Source organism: Ochotona curzoniae, unplaced genomic scaffold (assembly GCF_017591425.1).
Source record: "Ochotona curzoniae isolate NIBS_2020 unplaced genomic scaffold, NIBS_Ocur_1.0 contig_3498, whole genome shotgun sequence".
In the NCBI taxonomy this organism is placed as follows: Eukaryota; Metazoa; Chordata; class Mammalia; order Lagomorpha; family Ochotonidae; genus Ochotona; species Ochotona curzoniae.
In genome coordinates this window covers 3,311,739-3,334,336 of record NW_024465885.1, presented here as the reverse complement: position 1 = coordinate 3,334,336, position 22,598 = coordinate 3,311,739, and the positions used below count along the sequence as shown (strand labels likewise).

Sequence of the window (22,598 nt, the reverse complement as noted above, 5' to 3'; positions counted from 1 at the left end):
TTAAACTCACAGCTGATCTCTCAAAGAAAACTCTATGGACCAGAAAAGAACAGAGTGACATATTCCAGATTCTAAAAGCAAGAAATTGTCATCCCAGAACAATGTACCAGAAAAATTTTCCTTTCTCTTTTGTCATTATCTTTAAAATTAGCTCACTCCTTCAATGGACATGGGAGTACATATACCCATTAGACATATTTATTTCAATTTCCATATACCCAGGAGTGGGGTTACTGGCTTATATGATAGTTTTTTAAGGTATTTTTCAAAAACAGTTTCATTCTTTTTCTCCTTATAGGCCGTCCTAACTCACATTCCCACCAATAGTATGCAAGAACTTCCTCTTTTCTGCATCATCACTAACATGTTCGTCTTTCTGTTAAAAACCATTTTAAAATCTGTTATATGGTTTCTTATTGTAGTTTTAATTTATATTGCCCTAATGTTTAATGTTACTGAACTTTTTTTTCATGTATTTGCTGCCTATTTAAGTTTTTTTTTTTAACTTTTTTACTCAATTCTTTGCCCATTTTTATAAATTGGATTATTTGCTTCCAAAATATAGAATCAAAGTGTCCACCAGTGAGTGACTGAATAAAGAAAATATAATATATCTACACAATGGAATGTAATTTAGCCTTTCAAAAGAAGTTTCAGACACACGGAAGAGTAACTTGTAGAGCTATTCTGTAGCAGAATAACTATAGTTAATATTACACTGTAAATTTCAAAGAAGCTGACTAAATTTCAAATGTATCACCAAAAATAGATAATAAATGTTAAATAGTTCAATTTAATCATTCCACACTATACATATAAGTATCACATTATATCCCATTTGGATGTACAATTATAATTTATCAATTTAAAACAAGACTAATGGGCCAGTTCAACAGGTTAACTCCCCTACCCCAAAGTGCCAGCATCCTATATAGATTCAGTTTGTATCCTAGCTGCTCCACTTCCTAGCCTGCTGCTTGTTTATAGCCTGGGAAGGCAATGGAAGATGGTACAAGTCCTTGGGACCCTGCACCCACATGGGAGATCAGGAAGAAGCTCTTGGCTTCTGGCTTTGTGTGGGCTCAACTCTGGCCGTTATGGACATTTACTGAGTAAACCAATGACTGGAAGATCTTTCTCCCTTTCTTTCCTTTCTGTAAAAAAAACTTTTTAAAATAAATTAAAAATGGGCCCAGCATGGTAGCCTAGTGCTTATGTCTTCACCTTGCTTGTATCAGGATCCTCTATGGGTGCTGATTGGTAACCCACCTGCTCCACATCCAATCCAGCTTCCTGTTTGTGGCTTGGGAAAGCAGTCGAGGATGGCTCAACGCCTTAGGATCCTGTATCCGCGTGGGAAATCCGGATAATGCTCCCTAGATCATCTTCTGCTGTTTTCCCCGGCCATTAGCAGGGAGATGCATCAGAAGTATAATATCTGGGGCCTGGCGTGATGGCCTAGCAGCTAAGGTCCTCACCTTGCACATGCTGGGATACCATGTGGGCATTGGTTCTAGTCCCGGCAGCCCCGCTTCCCATCCAGCTCCCTGCTTGTGGCTGGGAAAGCAGTCAAGGGGGCCCAACCTTGGGACCCTGCACCCTTCTGTGAGATGTGGAAGAAGCTCCTGGCTCCTGGCTTTAGACTGGTGCAGCACCGGCCGTTGTGGTAAATAAATCATTTTAGAAAAAGCTAGGTGTTCTGGAACTGACTGCACATACATGTACTATAGTCACATCTTCCTGTTGAATTCATCTTATAATCATTCCAGAATTCCCTTTTTTGTCTATTTTAACAGTTTTGTGTTAAAATGTGTTTTGTCTGGTGTTAACATGGCCATTCCTGCCCATTTTTGGTTTCTGTTAACAAGGAATAGGGTTTTCCATCCTTTCACGTTTAGCCAGGGTGCGCCTTTGTTGGTGAGATGTGCTTGTTGCAGGCTGCAAACAGATGAATCTTTTTTTTTTTTTGTCAAACCATATCTTTTTTAGTCTGTATCTTTAAATTTGGAAACAGGGTATCTGCTTTGACCTTGAAGCCTCCCCATCCATTGAGAGGGAGAAGGTGTTCCCAGAGCTAGACTGCCAGTGCTCCATCTTGACATTTTGGATCCAACCACCTGTGATAAAGTGACAGGAGTAGACAGGCCTAAGTGTGTGTCCTACCCCCTGCTGGCCCTTTAGGCTAGACTTAACATCAGTGGGGACCGTAGATTTATCCCTAAGGTAACATTATCTAATTGCAAATGTGAACACGAGCCACAGGAAAGCAATGTACTCTCTTTCCATGAGGTTAGATGAGTGCTCTGCCCCTTCCTCGCCCAACCCCTTATAATTCGTCAGGCTGGACTCCAAGTTACCGTGCTCCACAAGTTCTTCTATGGACAATGTCACCAGTGGTATGGGATGCAGCAGACTCCCCTCACCTGACTCCAAGAAGGTGTTCAGCTTCCAGCTGTAGCAGTCAATGGTGGAAGCCCAGCTCATGCTGCATTTTCATGTTGTGCGCACTGCTCCATGGTGTTACTATTTCTGTAGAGTTTCCACACAACTTCTCCCAACTCTCCCTTGGGAATGTAGCTGCTGTGATTTTCTTCTGATATCTTCCCATGGTCAAAATCAACACATCTTCTCACTCAACCAACTTAGATCTTGTTCTCAAACTCTTAATGTCCAGTTTGGAACAGGCAAGAACTAAAGGTGCCTTGACTACCTTAATTTTTTCCTATTGTGAAGTATGTAGTAACTTCAAACTTTGAATAGTTAAATAATGTTTGAAAAATTGTGATTATTATGAAAATTATTCGCAGTTGTGTCAGTTGATATAAACTATGTAAATGAAAATAAATGATATTGATGACACAAATGAGACAGTAATAAAATTACACATTAAGCATCTTTCTCTTAGGAGAACATAGCTTTAATTTATACTACAATCAAAGGTTTAATACTCCTTCAAATAAAGAGTTGATCATAAAATGTAAGAAGTAGAAAGATTATAGTTAAGCAAGAATGAAGCAAGAGCCATAAACAGTAATCAAATGAAACTGCCAATTTCATTCACAGTGAATTTTTTAGATAATCAATTAAAACTACAGCAGTATATCATTTTTTGCAAAATAAAAATATTTTATTGGTTTGCTTTTATAACACAAAACCACATTGTAACTTTAAAAAGACATACAGGTATATACAGAAAAATCAACCTTCTCCCTTGCCTAAAAAATGATTAAACAAAATTTTGCCTTAGAGTTTGAAAAATGTTATTTTGTTACAAAACAAATATATTTAGACATTTCTTTTTATTTTTGTTTTTGTTTTGAGTTTGTTAAAATATTTTAGCTCTTGCATATAAGGGAGACTATACAAAATTTGTCTTTTTGACTTATTCACCCACCAGCATGTGCTCCAGTTATAACCATTTCGTTGCAAAGGATAGAATTTAATTTTGCAGATGAATAGATTATATGTGTATATGTATGATATATGTCATGGGATATTATATATATGCATTGCGTATTCCATTATGCACAATCAATCTTGGTTCACATTCTGCCTTGGTGATTGTGAGCAACACGGTGCAGGTATTTCTTTATAATGTGCCCATGTCATTTGAGTACAGAGCCAGTAGTGGAAATGCTGGATCATGTAGCAAGTCTATTTCTAGTCTTTGAACTACCCTGTTTTCCACAATGTCTGCACTGATACATATTCCAGTCAGCAGTGTTGAAGAATTCCCCTTTTCTTTACATCCTCACCACATTTGTATTGTCTCTTGGATAACAGGCATTATGACATGGGTGAGGTGATCTATTTCTGTAGTTTTGATTTGTAGTTCTCTTGTGAGCAATGCTGAGCATTTTTTCAAATATTGCTAACAATTTCTATTTCTTCTTTTGCAAATTTTCTATTAAGGGTTTTGTCCATATCTTAGCTTTACTGTTTTTTTTTTCTGTTTTTGTTGAATTTCTGAATTGGTGAATTTCTAGTTATTAATCCTTTGTTGAATAAGTAGCTTGCAGATTTTTTTCACATGTGTCTTAACTCTGCAATTGCCTTTTCTGTGCAGAAGCTTCTGAGTTTGGCATAATCCTGTTTGTCTTATTTTACTGCAGCTTCTTGTATTTTGAGAGTTTTATCCAAGAACTCATCATGAATACCAAAGTCTTTAAGTGTTTTCCATAATTTTCTTTCAGCACCCCTTCAGCGCAGGAAGACATATCATTTTCTGTTCCAAGTCGCACTACTTGGGTAACTGAACCTTGAATATGAAACTCCATTGGTTTATTGCTGCAAGTCTTGCCAGCAAATGCTTTGCATGCTCAGTGGGCAACGCCCAATGGTCTAGAAGAGTTTCTTTGGAAGGCCATGTCACAGGGCCGTTAGTATGTGAGAATGGGTCTTCATGGGTAGGAATAGTCTGTTTTCAAGTTTTAAATACTGCTTATAAACAAATGAAGGAGAGGCGCCTAAAAATAGAGGAAAATGGGGTCTCTGAATACTTAACAACAAACGCTCTCTGGGGACATAGAAACAAAGCAAAAAATGTCTTCCTGCCTGAGTAGTTGCAAAGGAAGTTTACAGGAAGAAGGACAGGAGAAGGATTCTAACTCAACATGGTGGATATTTGCCAAACTACAGACTTTGGGGCTAGGACATGGCATGGAGGAACTTCCTAAACTTTTTTTTAAAGAAACTAGAGTGGTGCTGAAAAGGACACTAAAGAGGTTCTTAGAAAAAAAGACTTCTAGTGAGTAGAATCAACACAATGTCAGTTTTTCAAGACTTAGATTCACTCCTAATGCCAAGAAAATAAGATAGGTAAGTATTTCATCTTAATAAAAAGTATTTATTTTATGAACATTTTAAACGGAACCTTTCCCCACTGTCCAAACATTCAGAATCAGGTGATTGAGAATGACTTTTCTAGGAAGGTGATAGGGTGTATCTATCAGGGCATGGCACCAATGATGGTTCTAGGGGTGTTGGTAATCTCAAATGCCTTGTTGTGAGTGGAAATTATGCAGCTGAGTACTTTATAATGCTTCATTATAACTGTCCAAATTTCATTTGTTTTGAATACACACAGATGCACATGACAGGGTAGAAAAAAACACAATTATAGTACAGGGCCGTGTGAAAGGCGTGAAAGAGAACTCATGAACATCTTGTCCCAATGCTTACAAACTCTGTTCTCTGGTCCTGCAGATGGCATACAACTTTACTTCTTCCCTGAGTTGAAAGTTTCCTGTGTTGTCTCAAGGGAGAAGTCCAAGGGGGGGAGAAAAAAGAAAAAAAGAAGCTGCCTGCTTTCATCACTCATGAGAAGATGACCAGGGTTGTCTTCATAACTTATTTTTAGCATAGAAAAAAAAGCTTTCTTTCTTGCGGGATGGTATTTTGATTCAGATCAGGCCTGTAGAATGCTGTTCTTAAAAGCATCTTCATGCAATGTTTCAACCCTGCCTCACGATAATATTATAACTAAGAGTAAATACCAATGTGAAGTAGTGCTATGCAAAGGGTAAATCCTGATACAAAACTATTATGTTGATTTTTAAAGAGATATTTATTTTATTTACTTGAAAGAGATAGTGAAAAAAAAAGAGAGAGAGAGACATAGGAGAAAATATCCTCAATAGAGTCTGATCTGTTCTCCAAGTAGTTACAGTCACCTGGGGCTGGGCCATGCCAAGGCTAGGGGCCCAGGGCTCTAGCTGGAACTCCTATGTGAATGGCAGGGTCCCAGGGTTCATTTCTTCCCCAGGTACATTATCAGGTGGCTATAAGGGAAGTGGAACAGTAAGGACTTGAATTGGTACTCCAGTATGGCATTCAGCACTGCAAACAGTGGCTTAACTCACTATACTACAATGCTGCCCCTTCAGAATCATAGTTCTAGGAGAAAGTTCTTATTGCTTATGACAATATAGTAAAAGCACATGTCATTTTCCAGCAATAAAGTATTTTGATTTTAAGCAATTAAGAAAAAAATATGTTCTTACCTAAGATCCTGTTTATCTCACGGTATCTTCTGAAGTTAGCATTCAGAATAATTTTGAATAGAATTAATGATACAACAGAGGTCATCAGGCTTTCTCCATTGATTAAATTGGTAAGGCCTCTAGAAAGACCTACATATATCAAAGGAAAAAGAACAGTTGTTCAGGTAACAACAATTTCACCAATATTAAATAATAAAATTGATTATCAAGTGGAAAGATATTCTTAGCTATGGATTTATCTCATCCAGTTTGTACTACCAGTTTAAACTTCTGCCATTTTTGAAGACTTGCTTTAAGGAAATATATTATCAACTGGAAGGCAAATCTAGACATTCAAAATGCGATGCCAAGTTAGTTAGAGTCTATTATTATACAAGTGAGCTAAAAGCTGATATTTCTCATCTTAACATAAACACATGAAATTTATTTCCTTAAACTCAGTGGTTTGGCCTATATACATGAATATACCATAAGCTAGATATTTTGAAAGCAAAACAGAAAATGATCATTGAGGAACCAACTGAACTCATAGATCAAGACTTTATAACAGAGCATTTAAGTAGGGTATTGAAGGGATTGCTCAGGCAAACTAGTGAGAGTTAACAATTATTCAACTTTCACAGGCACTTCTCTCTGTGGTTATAGAAGCCCAAATCAGCAGAGGCCAGTCCACAACATTAGAAGTCCCAGACTCATGAAAAATAGCAAATAATTATCTTTAAGCCATTACATTTGCAGGTGTTCCATTTTCAGCAAATGATATTTCTCTATGAGTGTTCTGTATTATGAACTACGACTAGTACAAGACAAAGTGAATATAAATAAGTCACAGAGGAGTTAAGGTCATAAAATCCCAATATCCATGTGAATGTACTCATCTGTCCCCAACCCCCACAGTCCTGGGAAGGTTTTTTGAGAAAATCTATATCTAAATAATTTATGCTATTTACATAGATATAAAACATATATTTATAAATCTTGTTTTGAAAGTTTTGGCAAAATGCTGCAAGAGGAAACCACTTAAAAATATTTTTGAGGCATCAGTGTTTGGTGTTGCAGGTTAAGCCTCTGTCTGTGACACAGGTATCCCATATGAGCTCTGCTTCGCGTTCTAACTGCTCACTGGTCTGGGAAAGCAGTGGAAGATGGTTCAAGTCCTTGGGCCCTTGGACCCACAGGGAGACCCAGAAGAAGCTTCTGGTTCCTGGATTTGGATTGGCTCAGCTCTGACCATTTCAGCCGTTTGGGGACTGAACTGGTATATGAAAGATTCTCTCTTCTCTATATTTCAAGTAATAAATGAATACATCTTTAAAAACACTTTTGAAAGATGCAAAGTGATGAGTTCCAAAAGTAATGGCAAGATGGCCAAAATTTATAGTGTTAACCATGCAAGTTACCCAGGATCATGTAGTAGATTATGTAAACTCAACAGTGGCAGGCTAGAAAATCAGTACGCTGCTATTGTTAATTATGAAGTTTAGAGGCATGTGAGATCAACATTCAGGTGTAACAGACTTTCTCCCAAATATTTTAAACAAAAAAGTGCCAACACTGGCTAAATGACACGGAGTTGGGGGTGTCGGCTGAAGAGAGCATGGACATGAAAGCAAGATTTGCGTTTGGATGATGGCTGCCGGCCTCTTTTCGCCTTGTTCTCTTCATCATTTTGGCTCAGTCTTCATTTATTTATTTACTTATGCTTGCTATATCTTCTCTACTCTATTCCTACGTGACTCTGTAACTATTTCTCTTTTAGCCATAAAGAGAAAATAAAATTGAGAATGTGTAAGTAGATATGTGTATGGATAAAGTATATTTAATATGAAAACAATTTTTAAGCTATCATTATTGGAAAGTGACTGAGGAGGAAATTAAGTTATTGATTTTCCTTCTGAAACACACCTAGGGTTTTTTTTTTCCTTCACTTTTCTGGGTTAAATTACCGGGGTGCCTTACTTTTAAACATAGATTTCCTTCTCTCAAAACAGTACATACTGCAAATGCTACACATTTAGTAAATATATAGCTTACAAATTTCCAGGTGTTTGGTCTCAATGGTGATTATGACTCCAAATACAAATTTTTGCTTTTTAAATACCATTATCCTAATGACTGCTTCTCAAGGGAAAGAAATACCAGGCAGGCACCGAAAGTGTCAACCACAAGGTATATATAATATTGTAACATCTCAAAACCGTTCTATTGGCTCAAAGTAGAAGCATGCATGAAGTCAAGGACTCCAAGCAATCACTTGCTCTTCTCTGCTATGGGACATAATGGTTTATGGGGAAGGCTGGGTGAATGGATACCAAGTAAGTTCATCAGAGATTTTCTTTTGCTCTAAGCATCACCTGCAGAATCTCCATGAGACACTCAAAGTGCAATCTCCCATTTACATCATTTCCTACAGTGAGAACCTACCACAAACAAAAGGCGTTAAAATGAAGACAAGCTAATTTTATATCTTGATTTTCAAAATAGTAAAAGATAAAAATATATCTACCCAGATCTCTTATAGCAGAGGCAGTCAGCATGGGATCTGAACTCATGAGGATTACTGCAAACAAGTACCATGATATAGTCTTCAGCATTAATTTATCCACAGATTCCAGATACAAAAAGATTAAGATATAATTTAGCGCAAAGCCAGGAATCGTAATTAAAAGTATCTGTAAAGGAATTTTATAACAAATGTTAGATTGCTTTTGTATTTGTTAAAAACTTGAGAAAATCAGGATTACCAGAAATGTAGCCAGCACTAAGCACCTACCCAGCAACAGATGCACTAGCTACCTTCCTCTGCTTATAACAGGGAGGTACTAAAGGACTCAGAAGAGACCTGAGCGAACACAAGCTATGTCCTTATCTCTGTTCTTTTGAATTTCATCATTTTGTCATATGTCTCACCTTTCTTGCACTTGGATTTGGTTTATAATTTAATTATTCTGGTACTTTTTCTAATACAATTGACACAGTGGCTTCATAGTTACAAAACTGTTAAGAAAGTTAATTCCTGTTTATGATTTCTTATATTTCATTTGAAGATCTTTTCCTGATACAATCCAAATGTTAAATGATGTTTAAAAATCCTGTGGGAGCAGTCGTTGCGGCACAGTGAGTTAAGCCATCACTTGTGCCAGCTACCTATCATATGGAGTACCAGTTAAAGTCCGGATTATTCCACTACCCAGCCAGCTCCCTATTAATGCATCCTGGAAGGCAGCAAATAATGCTTAAGTACTTGAATTCCTGGAGACCTGGATGAACTCCTGGCTTCAGCCTTGTCTGGCCTGGGCTATTGTGGCTACTCACGGAAAGAACCAGAATCTCACGTCATACCTCCACCCCCAAAATATAACTTTAAAAATATCTTTAACACATCACTTGGTTTGTGTGTTATAATTACAGTTGCTTCTGTGATTTTTCTTCACTGCTTTTGTTCTTTCACTTCTGGGTATAGGAAATTTTGGATGGTGGTAATGTGAAACATGACTTTCTCAGTAATTCCCTTTTAACTGGAGCCCCTACCTTTATAGTAGTTCTGTTTTAGCATTTTAGAATTAAAATTATAATTGATATAAAGGTTCTAACAGCCAAATTTGTCAGAATTACTTTTGCCTCCATGATTTTGTTCCCTGGGTCTTCACTATGTTAGATAATTGTCAAAATACTGGTTTCTTCATGAAGACACGAAGCTAATTTTCCTATTCAAATTTTCTGTACTTTTCTCTCCTTTGTTGTTTATTCTGGAGCACAATTTTAAAAAAAATGACTAGCATGTGGTAGATAGTAAGTATCATAGGTAGCAAGTGGTTCTTGGGGGATTGACATTACTGCAAAAGAATACTTACCTGCCACAGTAACTTCTGGAGCATGTACACATCCATGTCAAATGCAACCTTAAAGATAATTATTGGCATAAAAAGACCAAAAAATAAATCTGGACTCATCCATTGTACTGCGTCTGCATAGCTTTGGATCTAACAACACAAAACATTTTATTTCTTGTTTCATTCATCCACTTATGAGCATGAGATACCTGTTAAACATCTTATCTCTTACAACAACAACAAAACACAATTTTTAGAATACATCACAACGTAGTAAGAACTGATTCTGTCAGATCTTTGTTATTTTTTATCAGACTAGTGGTGGTAAATGTGCCCATTTTACCTTTTAAAAATAACAAGTATACATCTACACGATACTAGAAGTAAATAGTAGGTGTTCAGGCAACCAAGAGGAAGCAGATGTCAGAGATGTGGACCACCATGCACAACATCCACAAACATGAATGTATCATTTTTCACAAATAGGGTGACTAGCCATCATTTTGGATAGAATTTATGGTTTATGATTTTAGCCATGGTTTGTATCAATGTATATGAAGGGTGAAAAACTTCCAGGATAAAAACTGGAAGATCAATGCAATTTGTGGAATAATGATGTTTATCAAAAAAGGAGCTAACATTAGTAAATCCTATTACAGCATCTATTCAAATTTCACCCATTAAGGAGATATTTAGTATATACCATATGACTTTATATTTGGGAAGTAATTCTCCTTGAAGCTCTTTTTTCCCTCCAAATCTTATGAATGAACATACTGGTTGCTTTTCTTCAAAGCTATCTTTTCATGAATGTTTGCATGTCTAACAGCCTATGAAGAGGAAGCAAGCATCTTCTCCCAGAACAAAGGGCAGGTTTATTTTACTGTCTGGCATAGTAAAGAGGATTTGCTCCTCTGGGGTACGAGAAAAACCAAATTTAAATTCATTATACAAGATTCGGGTTCTCTGAGCTCTGATTTCACCTTCTGTAACGTAACCCACTATTTGTGTAGATTTCAGTTGGCCCTCTTTGCTTGTCTCCCATAGTGCTCAAGCAGCAGCATGACAAACTGCCTACTGCTAATGATGGGAGTATCAACTCCTTTGTTTCTGGCACAGGAGTGTCATGTTTTCTGCCAGGGCTATGAAACTGTAATAAGGTGGCTTACTAGTTCACAAGTGAAGTGGCATTTAGATCTTAGACAGTTCTTGAGTTACTGACAAATCTTATGTTAAAATCATTCATTATTAAACCTGTTTATGACAAAGGAAATAATAGTATACTCTGGTTCATACATGAATACATATTATCTATAATTTCTAAAAATATCACTGAAGGGCTGAACACAATGACTCAATTGGCTAATCCTTCTCTTGCAAGTGCTGGATCCCATATAGGTTCAATTCCTGTCCTGGGTGCTCCACTTTCCATCCATCTCCCTGTTGATGGCCTAGGGAAGCAATGGAGGATGGCTCAAAGCCTTGGAACTCTGCACCTGCCTGTGAGACACAGAAGAAGCTCCTGGCTCCTGATTTTGGATCAGCTAAGCTCTGGTCATTTGGGGAGTGAACCAGTAGATGGAAGATCTTTCTTTCTGTCTTTCCTCTCTGTAAATCTTCCTTTCTAGTAAAAATAAAAGCATTTTAAAAAGTCACATTATTGGCTACGTTAAATCATTTTTAAGACAGATCTTCACACCTACTCTCATTGTGTAGGGCAGTTATTGGCAAACTATGAGTTCTAGGCCCAATTTGGATAGATCTCTGTTTTTGTAAATTATGTTTTATTGGAGTACAACCATTATGCTTTGTTATATATGGCTGCTTTTGAAATAAAATGGCAACATTGAGTAGCTACAATGGAGATTATATAGCTTACACAATTTAAGTAATAATGATACGATTCTTTACAGGAAACTTAACATGAACTCCTGGGTTAAAGCACTGCTTAATATGTCAACATACAATTCATATACCTTCAGGCAATATTCTTCCTCTCGTCTACCTGAGTCCAATGTTCCCAACTATTTTGCTACTCTGACAATGAAGAATCGTTAAAATACTCATGGACAATACCCTCCATAGACTGTGTATGCTCACTCTGAACTCCCCAAATCATTTCAGACCCAACTTGATTTCTATGTTTAATTCAATATCAATTTTTTTCCAACCTGTGCCCTTTTTCTACACAATTGATCTGATGATTTCTGCATGATAAACATCCACTGACTGGCAAAGGTGTGAGAAATAAAGTATTTTTGCAGGTATTCTTAAGTTTTCTTTGTATTTACATGAGTCGCAGATATAGTGTAAAATAGCCATTTGTAATACAAACCTGTGAAGAAGCAAAACTTAGGATTTCAAAGCTGCATCCAAGTAAAAATAATACCAGAGGAAGAGGAACTGGAAAGTTTTTCAAGTGCAGGTTTAAAAATTCTGGAAGAAAATATTTTTATTGAAAGGCAATTAAATATCACATTTGGAGAATTTTTAACGTGATCTGATTTCTTAATATTAAGGACTTTGAAATAAGGTTTAATTGCCAATTTCTTACATGTAAGTACCTCTCCATAGTTAAGCACATAGAATCAGTCTAATGGTGAATATATGCTGAGTTAAAATGTATTCCCTTTCCTAAGATATATATTTTTATATATTTATATGTATTATATATATATTTCCTTTCCTAAGATATAAATTTTCTTACAGTCTTAATAGATCTTAATCATACAGGTAGTGATTTTCACTGTTAAATGAAAGATTTAACAATCCCATAATAAAAAGTTTGTTCTGGTTGAGAAACAACAAGGAAGAAGACAATAACAGTAAACGGTTACATATTAGAAGCCGTTGGCAAATATTATGGTAAATATTTAACTTTAATTGTACTAGTGTTGTAAAACGGCAAAAAAAAAGGCCTTTCATTTTTCCACCTTCAGTGTGGTCAATGCAAGTGTGGCTCGGGTTGATCAGGTGAAATAAAGCACTCATGGATCAAAGCCAACATATTCTTTTCATTTCTACTGTGCTCTTTTCTTTCATGAGAGCTAGGAACAGTTTACTGTTTGCACAAAACACTTGCAATCCCTTGCCCCAAACCTTGATTTTCTGCTTATTTGCTTTCGTTATCCTCATCATTATTACCACATTTTGACCTAACAAATAACGTAGAATACCTAGAATAGGGCAAAATGGGAAATCAGATTCTTCAGGGTCTCTCTGGGGGCAAAAACTTGTTGTTTGATATATTTTACTGAGAACATTGAGACATAGGTATGAATTTAGGATTAAAATTATGATTTCCTACTGCTGCTGCTCTCCTTAATCCCACGTGATAGCATTTGTAAGAAATCCCTGGAATAGGCTCAGATGAAAGGAGGTACTTACCGCCAATGGTGCAGATCAGGGACAATACCAGGATGATTTCGGGGAGGTCGTCCGCAGAATTAAAAACCCAAATCAGGAAAAGGTCGGACCATGTGCTTGCATTCTTGCTGTAGAGACTGTCAGCATTCATCTTGTTTCTTACACAGTGTCTGAAGCCGAATCTGCGTTCTGTCAGAAAACTCAGAGAAAGTTAAAAGAAAGTGAGACTTGCCTGGATTTTCTGTATTAAAAACAAAAACACCACCCCACCCCTTTATTTCTAAGATCATGATATTTTCCAACATCAGGGTTGCCTTGCCCTTCTCAATATTCTCCTCTTTCTGGATTCATCAAGCTTTGTTTATGATTTGTGGAAGTGAAAATGTACCTGTCAGGAAGAGGGTTGTCTCAGTAAGAGTATATTCCAGAGAAACTTAAACAGGTTAGGGCTTTGGCTTGGTCACTTGGGAGAGGGTCTAATCAAATGAGCATTCACTCTGGGTGCGGGCAGGAAGCAAGGACAGTGCTGTGGTTGAGTATCTGAATAAATTTTACCCATAGAGACAGCAGGCTGGGATTAAGATAAAACTGAAACATGTGCAGAAATAGGAACCACTCATTTAGCTGAATTTAGGATTGTTTGGCAGAGTGTGGGTTTTACTATGGCCTTGCTTTTATCTCACTTTGTCATGGTTTACAGAGACTTCATCTGCTGCTGCTGATCTGTAGGATTGTTTATACCCAAAAGGAGAACAACAAACTTTAGCCATGAACATTAGTTCAACACATAGTATCAATGAACCCAGGCTGGAAGTCTCACACCTGGTTCTGGAATCAGGGGTTGCCTGTTGATTTTTTTTTTTTTTTCTCACAACATATTTCTCAGCACTTTAATCTCACTTTCACATTCCTATAGCAAGGGGTTCACTTGCAGGTCTTCATAGTAAAATAAGCAAGAGAGTAGAACAGGCTGATGACTCTTTAAAACAGATTCTCAGCCTTGGCCATACAAAGGATTACCTGGAGAATTTTAAAGACACACTCCTGGCACAGTGCCACCCTCAGAAACTGATTTCATTGGTCTGAGATACAACACAGGGATTATTGGGAGATTCAAAAAATTTCCAATGATCCTAAAGAACAAGGATTTTTGAACAGTGCTCTATAGGGAATCAATCTGTAGTTTTAAGGCAGGGTGTTTTGATTGACCAACGATGCCTTTTGGGGACAATCCATGATATTGTAATACTAACTCTGATCTTGCCCATTACTAACCTAAGACTAAGCATAATGGAGCATACTGATTTGATCCAAAAAATGAAAACTATGCTGTGCATCAGGGCTGCATATTCACATATTTCCAGAATTTAATAGCGAAGGGTGGTCTATTGTTTTCTAAACTATGCAAGGGTACAGCAGCAAGTTAGCAGAAAGTGCATTTAAAATAGTCCTATTTTGACCCCCCCAAAAATGAAATCCATACATATATAAGACATGGAAATATGAATATTTTGAAAAACTTGGGCAAGGATTTCAATTTTTGACACTGGAATCGATTTTTCTTTTAATTCTATTTTTTGGCTAACTTTCTGAAGACTCTGCAAATAAGGATACATATTCCCATGAGCATTTTTTCCACTTAAAAATCATTTGAAAACCTTAACAAATGTTTATACATTTAGTTATAATAGTATAGAAAATGATACCATTACCCCAAATTCTGGCTATTCCTGAAATATATATGATCAATTTCAATATGGTTAACAATATGTGATAAATATTTAGTTTGATTTTCTCATTGAAACCCAAGATCCATCCTCTACTGAATCTTTATCTAATAAGAGATTTCATTTCAAATTAGCATGTAAAAGTAGTATACCCCGATTTTATAAATGTATAAGAAAAAGTAGCAGTTAAACTAGACAGGCTTTCAATGGAATCAAAACTGTTCATGTTAATCTGACCTTTCTTTTAGGCATTTACAATTTTTATTATTATTTATTTTTATTATTTTCCATCATAAGTATTCCCCTTCCATCTCCTCTTCCTCCCCATTTAGACTTCCTCTTTCCCCATCACACACACACACAGTTCTCCCCCGTATTATTACAATAGCATAGTTCAAATATATCTTTAAGGAAAAAAATATTGGTTTGCCACATAAATTCTGTGCATCAACTTATCAATAAATTACTAATATCTCAGTTCTGCCTTCTCAAACATAGTATCCTAGTGGTCCCTAGTAAGCACCAGTCAGCCAGCCCTGAGAACTTCTCTTGAGAAATCGAAGTTAAACTAGCACCTTGCTCTGAATATGTAGCAAGCCCTTTCCCCGCTTAAAGTCACTAATACAAGAAATTATTCAGTATCATCACAAAAGTACGCTAATGAGGACATTTGGGACCATAGAAACCATCAGAGCCTTCAACATCATGCTTGATAGTTCCTTAAAGCACTGACTCTGAAGGTGAGTGGTCTATTACTCTCCTAGCGCCGCTTGACTTAGATGGATCCTTCTTCCAGCTCATGATCCCCACACTCCACCCCCACCCTCACAACCCGAGGAGGTTCATCACATTATGCGCTTCCTCTAAAGTTTCTTCACTTCCTCCTTAATGTTAACGAATTGTTTGGAAAGAGAACATAGGGGTGATAAGGAGGGCAATAATGAAGGGGTTGAAGTTCAAAGCGAGGGAGGGGCTGGTTAAATTTTGGTTAAGTTCTTAATTGTCTGCTCTAAGAAATGTGGAGGGATTGTGAGAGAAAACACCAGTGGGAGAATGCCAAGTTTTAGAAATGGACACTTGAGGAGGGCTCACCATCTAGTCTTAGCAGGCGTATGCCGTGACAGGGAGACTAGCTGTGGAGGGCAGCTATTTGGTTCACTCCAACCAGCACCAACTGCAGCCTTACTGACAGTTACTTGCTCAAGCCCCGACCACAGATTGCACCCATTGGCTCTAGGCTCATGATCTCTGTTTTCATTGGTCAATGGAATGTGACGTCATTTCCCCCTGTGCATTTAAGATATTTAAGTTTTAACTACGCTTACACAAAGTAAAGCAAAGCAACAAGGATTGAAAAAGGAATCTTCAGCGATGCATTGTTTACGCTAATTTAAAGCTTTGGCAAGATGGGCTCCTTGCAAAAGCCAAGGGGCACTGTTTCCCCGGAACACTAATACGAAAAATTTCCTGGATGACATATGATGGTAGATTTTGAAATAAGAGACTGAAAGCTGTGATGTTATGAATAAAAGAAAAGTTAAGCCAGTTGCATTGTTTCTTTTTTCTAAATATAACATGCAAAAGAAACTTTCATTGAGATTAGTGATGTAACTATAAAGACAAATTTCACATTCACGTTTCCATCCTAAAAGAGTTTGGGAGAAATTGTGTACTGATTTTGAAATCCAGATAATTATTTAACATATGTGACTTCTCTTTAATTTGCAAAATATTTATTTTTATCATTTATTAATTTATTTTAAAATTTGAATGGCAGATTTTATACAAAGAGAAGGAGAGACAGAGAGAGGTCTTCAGTTTGTTGGTTCACTACCAAATGGCCACAACAGCTGGAGCTAAGTCGATTTTGAATCAGGAGCCAGAAACTTCTTCCAAGTCTTCCCTGTAGGCGCAGGGTCCCAAGGCTTTGGGCCGTCCTCTACTGCTTTCCTAGGCCATAGCAGGGAGCTGGATGGGAAGTGGGGCAGCTGGGACATGAACCAGTGCCCATGTGGGATGCCAGTGCCACGGGGTGGAGAATTAGCTTCCTGTACTATCATAACCCACAAATGTTTTAATGAGATAAAAGTTGAAAATGTTTGTAATTCATCTAGATGTAAATATGATTATATGCATACCTTTTATTTAAATTAGATGACCAGATAAAACATTGTCTCTATGCTTCTGAAGAGGATAATCAACATCTAACTTCAAGTTATTACGTTCATATTTTGATTCTCTAAGCCTCATCTCTTTCTCCAGTCTAACTTTGAATTTATTCCTGTGACTCCAGGGAGCACATAGCTATAACATTCTCTTGTATTCTTTTATCTGTCTGGAATTAGTACTAAGTAAATAGCCATGGATGATTTTTATTACTTGTACTGTGAACGATTTAATTTTATCCATTATTGGTCTTTGACTTTAACTTTTAAAAACATTACCTGATATTTTTTCTCAGTGTGATTTTTCTTTTATGTTTAATTTTTATGTTAAGTTTTATGTTTAAGTTTTTATGTTAACTTTTAAATTAAGTCCTCCCTTTATGGTTAAGAAGTTTAATAAGTATGAAAACAATTTTCTCATGCTTTTAAAATGAAGCTTATTAAACTCCTATTCCTTTCAGAATTTTGTTGGCATGACAAAAAACCTCAAGAGTGGCATACATTATGCACTAAAACTGTTTCGGATAAGTAAGTTCATGACTTATTTTAGCTGAGATGGTCCACAAAAGCTCTTCAGGGAAAGTAGGATTTGAGCCATATGAATGCAGACAAGTTCTGGTTCAACGTATGTGTTTGGAAAAGAAATGGGTGAGGAAAATGAAAATTATCTTATCTGAACAATTTCTGTGTACATAAAAGCTTTGGGGGAACACAGAGGTAAATATTAGATGGCTTCTTTTCCCAAGAAGTTTACTTGTACATCAAAAGTTACCATTGTGTTGTGTGAACTATATACTGGTGTTGTTCATGCAAGAAAACAATGACCTTTTGGAAAATGAGATCTAATAGAAAATTGGCGCAGATAAAGTGGATTTGACAGACATCAAGCTATGCATCCACAGGATTTTGACTATGATGTAAGCAAAAACAATAAAAAGAAATACTGCAACGTGTTCAGGATGTTCTAAGATGTTAGTATGGGCACAGGGTACACCACTGGTCTTGATAAGCTGGGGATCTTAGAGAAGATCTTGAAGAAGCTGGAAAATAAATATAATGGGAATTAAAGTATAAATAGCTGGATTATATAGCTTAAAAAAGAAATTATAAATGAAAATGGTAAGAATCAAATGATTCTAGATCAGGATAATGTGCTAAGTGTGACTATGAGTGTACATATATGTAAAATATCTAAGTATTAGATTTCAAATTTAATTTTTACACATATTTCTACTTTTGAAACCATATTACACATAAATACAGAACACTTCAAGTCAGGAGTTTTTTTTTTCTCTCTTTTTCTTTCTTTTTAAAGATTTATTTATTTTTCTTCAAAGCTAGAGTTAAAGAGAGAGGTGTTTCATCTACTGGTTCACTCCTCAGATGGCTGCAATAGCCAGAGCTAAGATGATATGATACTAGGAGATATGAGCTTCTTCCAGGCTTCCCAGATGGGTGAAAGGGCCTTAGGACCTGGGCCAACCTCCACTACTTTCCCAAGCCATGAGTAGGGCATAGGATCAGAAGTGGGTAACCAGTACTTAAACTAGCACTCATATGAGATGTCAGCACCATAGGAGGAGGATTAGCCTGTTACATGCCACTACCTGCCCATATCATGCAGGTTTCTTTATCTATTCTCGGTCAATATCCCTTTCTCAGAAACACCATTATTTTTATTTCTGCCACCATTGAGTAAATTTGCCTGTTATGGCAGTTCAAATAATGGCACTTTACACCATACAATATGTACTCATTTATGCCTGACTTCTATCACACGTAATTACATTGTGAGAGGTGTCTATATTATTATGTATGATACAAATTTTCTTTTCTAAAATGCTATGCAGCATTTAATTTTATAAATATTACAGTTCATTTATTGATTCTAGAGTTGATAGACTTTTGAATAATTTTGACAATCTCAATTAAAACTTCTCTGATATTTTTTTACATGACTTTTTTCTTTTTTCTTTCTCCTTTATATTGCTTATCTTTTCCTTTTCTTTTCCTTTTCTTTTTGAAGGAAAGAGATAAAGAGAGCAGCCATCTACTGGTTCACTCCACACAGGCTGTAGCTGGGAGCTAGAAACTCAATTCAGGTGTTCCATGAGTGTGGCAGAGGACCAAATATGTAAGCCAATACCTGGTGCCTCTCAAGGTGCATATTAACAGGAAGTGAGGCCCAGAATTGGAGCTGAATCACAAATCCTTGCATTCCAATATAGAGTGGAACATCCCAGAAAGCTGCCTGCCTCTGTCATATCTTTGATTGCTATATTACTCATTCTTCTTGGGTGTATACCAAGAGTTCATTAGTGAATCAAAGAGCACACAAAAGTGTCATGGATACTATTGCAACACTAGCAAAGTGATTGTGCCAATTTAAACACACCAGTCTAGCCAATGCTATGTATTGGCATTTTATTTTTCAACTTTAATTATTGTGTTGGATAATTGCTATTATTTTATTTGTAGACTAAGTTTTCATATAACTCGTGAATGCTGAGTATTTTTAATGTGCTGATTGGCCACTTGAGTATATTTGTTTGTTGAATATTTGTTTAAATCTGTTGCCTGTTCCTAAAATGTTTTTATATTATTAAACTTACATTTCTGGAGACATGGAATCAATGTGTCTTTTCTATCCATCCCAATTAATACAGTGAGATTGTGCATTGTTTATACCATATTAAATTAATGTAAGAAGACATTGCAGAATGAAAAGAAGAGAGACCTTAGCATTATAGTTTCCAGTTGTGCCCATTTAGCCACAAAGAACTGCATTTTGTTTTTTTTAATAGCTGAGTAGTATTCCATGGAGTAGATGAACCAAAGCTTTCTTATCCAATCTTCTATTGATGGGCATTTTGGTTGCTTCCATGTTTTTGCAATTACTGATTGTGCTGCAATGAACATAGGGATGCATGTTGGTTTGTCGTAAATCAGGTGTTTTGGATATATTCCTAGGAGTGCTATTGCTGGGTCATATGGCATGCAGATTCCGAGTTGTTTGAGTGTTCTCCAGACTGATTTCCATAAAGGCTGTACCAATTTGCAGCTCCACCAGCAGTGGAGTAGGGTTCCCTTTTCCTCGCATCCTCGCCAGCAAGCGTAATGCTAAGGGAAATGAGCGAATCCCAAAAGATTAGATACCACATGTTTGCCTTGATTTAACCTGTAATTTATTGTTTGGTTGTTTGTTATTTTTTGAACGTGTCATTGATGCTGTCTCAACCCAGATGTTTCAAAGAATGGAACTTGCATTATTTTTAACATATTGTTTACCCAATACTATGTCAATTAATTCCATAATGTTGTATATTGATACTGAGGCCTTGTTGGGGCTTTTAACCGACCGGATCTTTACTCTGTTAGACCTATCTTCAGACCATAGAAGGTCTCCCCAGGAGGCCACTGAACTTATCTGGACAATAAGACGCTGAACTTTATGCTAGGCATGTGTTTGCAAGCAATGAATCTCAACTGAACTTGAACTATGGTTATGCAGCAAGGTGGAGGAATCCACCATGGGGGGAGGGATATGGGGAGGGGTGGGGGGAATCCCCAGCGCCTATAAAACTGTACTACATAATACAGTGTAAGCAACAATAAAAAAAAAAAAAAAAGAAAAGAAGAGAGACCAGATGGGATCTTAAGGTCTGAGAATGATGTAGTCATGAGTGTCCTGAGTTTTCTTTTTGCCTTATAGATTCCAGACTGGGTACCAGAAAAAAACTGGTAACCAGAAAATGCCAATGAGTATAGATTTTACCAGGACCAAATACAGTGCATTCAAATCCAAAAATTAGGAACAGGCAACCCAGCCAGACAAATGCCACAGGAATACCGCCGTTCAACCCCCTTATTCATACACAAACAGAGGCTAGACTTCACCAATGCCAGATTTTACCAAGATATTCTTCCCCTACCCTACAGTAATACCAGAAAAGTTGGTGAAGCTTCAACTTTCAAACACTACAACCTTCATGATTTAGTTTGGGAAGAGTAAATACTCACTTTTACCTGAATCAGCGAAGGTTTCTCTTGCCTTTCAAATTGGGTGATAAACAGAGTGTTGGGGCTTTAACTATCACTCAGTTACAGAAAAGATCACTTTGTATGGTAATAGTGGAAACTGCATAGGGAGCAGCAATGGGACAACCTTCTTCTTCCTATCCAGTTGGGTATTACTCTTACTAAATACTAAGAAGACAGTGCTTTGCTTGCTGTGTGTGTCAATGAACAGCAAGTAGAGAGCTGTGCTATCATTCTATCCTGTCAATAAAAGGATAGTCTGGAAATTACTCGTCATACCAAGAACCAATATGCTCTCAATGTAAATGAGAACAGAGAGGACAAGACATTGATGCAGTGTGGGCATGTGTCTTGGTAAGATGTCCACGTCCTGTATCAGAGTACCTGGCTCCACTAAATGATCTGACTTTTGACTCCAGCTTCTTGCTAACACAGACACTGGGTGGCTGTAGTGATGCTCAAGTGACTGGGTTTCTTCCATCCACGTGCAAGACCTGCACTGTATTTTTGGTTCAGCTTTAGTTTGACAGCCTCGGTTTCTGCACGTGTTTGGGGAGCAAATCAGCAGACGGTGACTCTCTATCTAGCTGTCTCTATCTGTTGTTCTCTCCACCTGCTTTTCAAATGAAAATGAAAACAGATAAAATTTAACAAAATGACTTTCAGATGAATAAGATTTAAAGAAGCACAAAACCCAAGATGTTGCTGATATTGGAAATATTTGAAAAGAATTTTAACATAGTCATTTGAAATTTAAGAAGTACTTCTTTAATATGAAGAAAGCTAACAAAACAGTTACAAAACAATCTCTGGGTGTCTTCTAAAATAGCTTAGACAATGCTACCAATATTCTTGTCTTTAACAATGTGGTTACACCTGTTGGCTTGGATGTCAGGAGAAAGATACCCTCATTCAGTGTTGGTGGGAATATAGGCCATAACAACCACATTACGCTCAGTTTCTTTTCCAAATTTGAGTGAGGTGTAAAGCTTCTTACCTTAATTTATTTTTTAAATTCCTAAAATAAGGATTTATTTCTGTATATATAGGTTTTAGAACTACTTATGCTGCATCTTTTGAATTTTAGTGTGCTGTATTTCCATATTCATTTGCCTCAAGATTTTTTTTTTAATATGTACAAAAAGGACAGATTTACAAAATGGATGAGAGAGAGAGAGAGAGAGAAAGAAAGAATCTTCTATCCTCTAGTTCACTTCCCAAATGTCGGCAATAATTGAAACTGAAGAGATCCAAATCCAGGAGCCAAGAGCTTCTTCCAGGTTTCCAATGTGGATGCAGAGGCCCAAGGACACTGCCAGTAAAGGGTTGGGTTGTTAAGCCATTTTGCTGGCTTCCAAATGCGAATATATTTGGACTTTGATTTTATTATCCCAAAGCAAACATAATTTCCTTTAATTCTTCAGATATGGTATCCCTGGATTTTGCATGCAAGTGGTACATTTTTTG

At 36.8% G+C, this 22,598-nt stretch overlaps 1 protein-coding gene across 1 annotated transcript in view; it reads right to left on the bottom strand.

The window, feature by feature from the left end:
- SLC9C1 (solute carrier family 9 member C1) overlaps window positions 1–13,352 on the bottom strand; it is an 84,775-nt gene extending 71,423 nt beyond the window's left edge. Inside the window, exons 1-5 of the mRNA XM_040980911.1 lie at window positions 13,223–13,352; window positions 12,171–12,271; window positions 9,857–9,985; window positions 8,509–8,674; window positions 6,003–6,131 (exon numbers count right to left, since the gene is read on the bottom strand). Of these exons, the coding sequence (XP_040836845.1) occupies window positions 6,003–6,131; window positions 8,509–8,674; window positions 9,857–9,985; window positions 12,171–12,271; window positions 13,223–13,352 (655 nt within the window). The remainder of the gene's footprint in view (window positions 1–6,002; window positions 6,132–8,508; window positions 8,675–9,856; window positions 9,986–12,170; window positions 12,272–13,222) is intronic.
- Window positions 13,353–22,598: the final 9,246 nt, after the last annotated feature.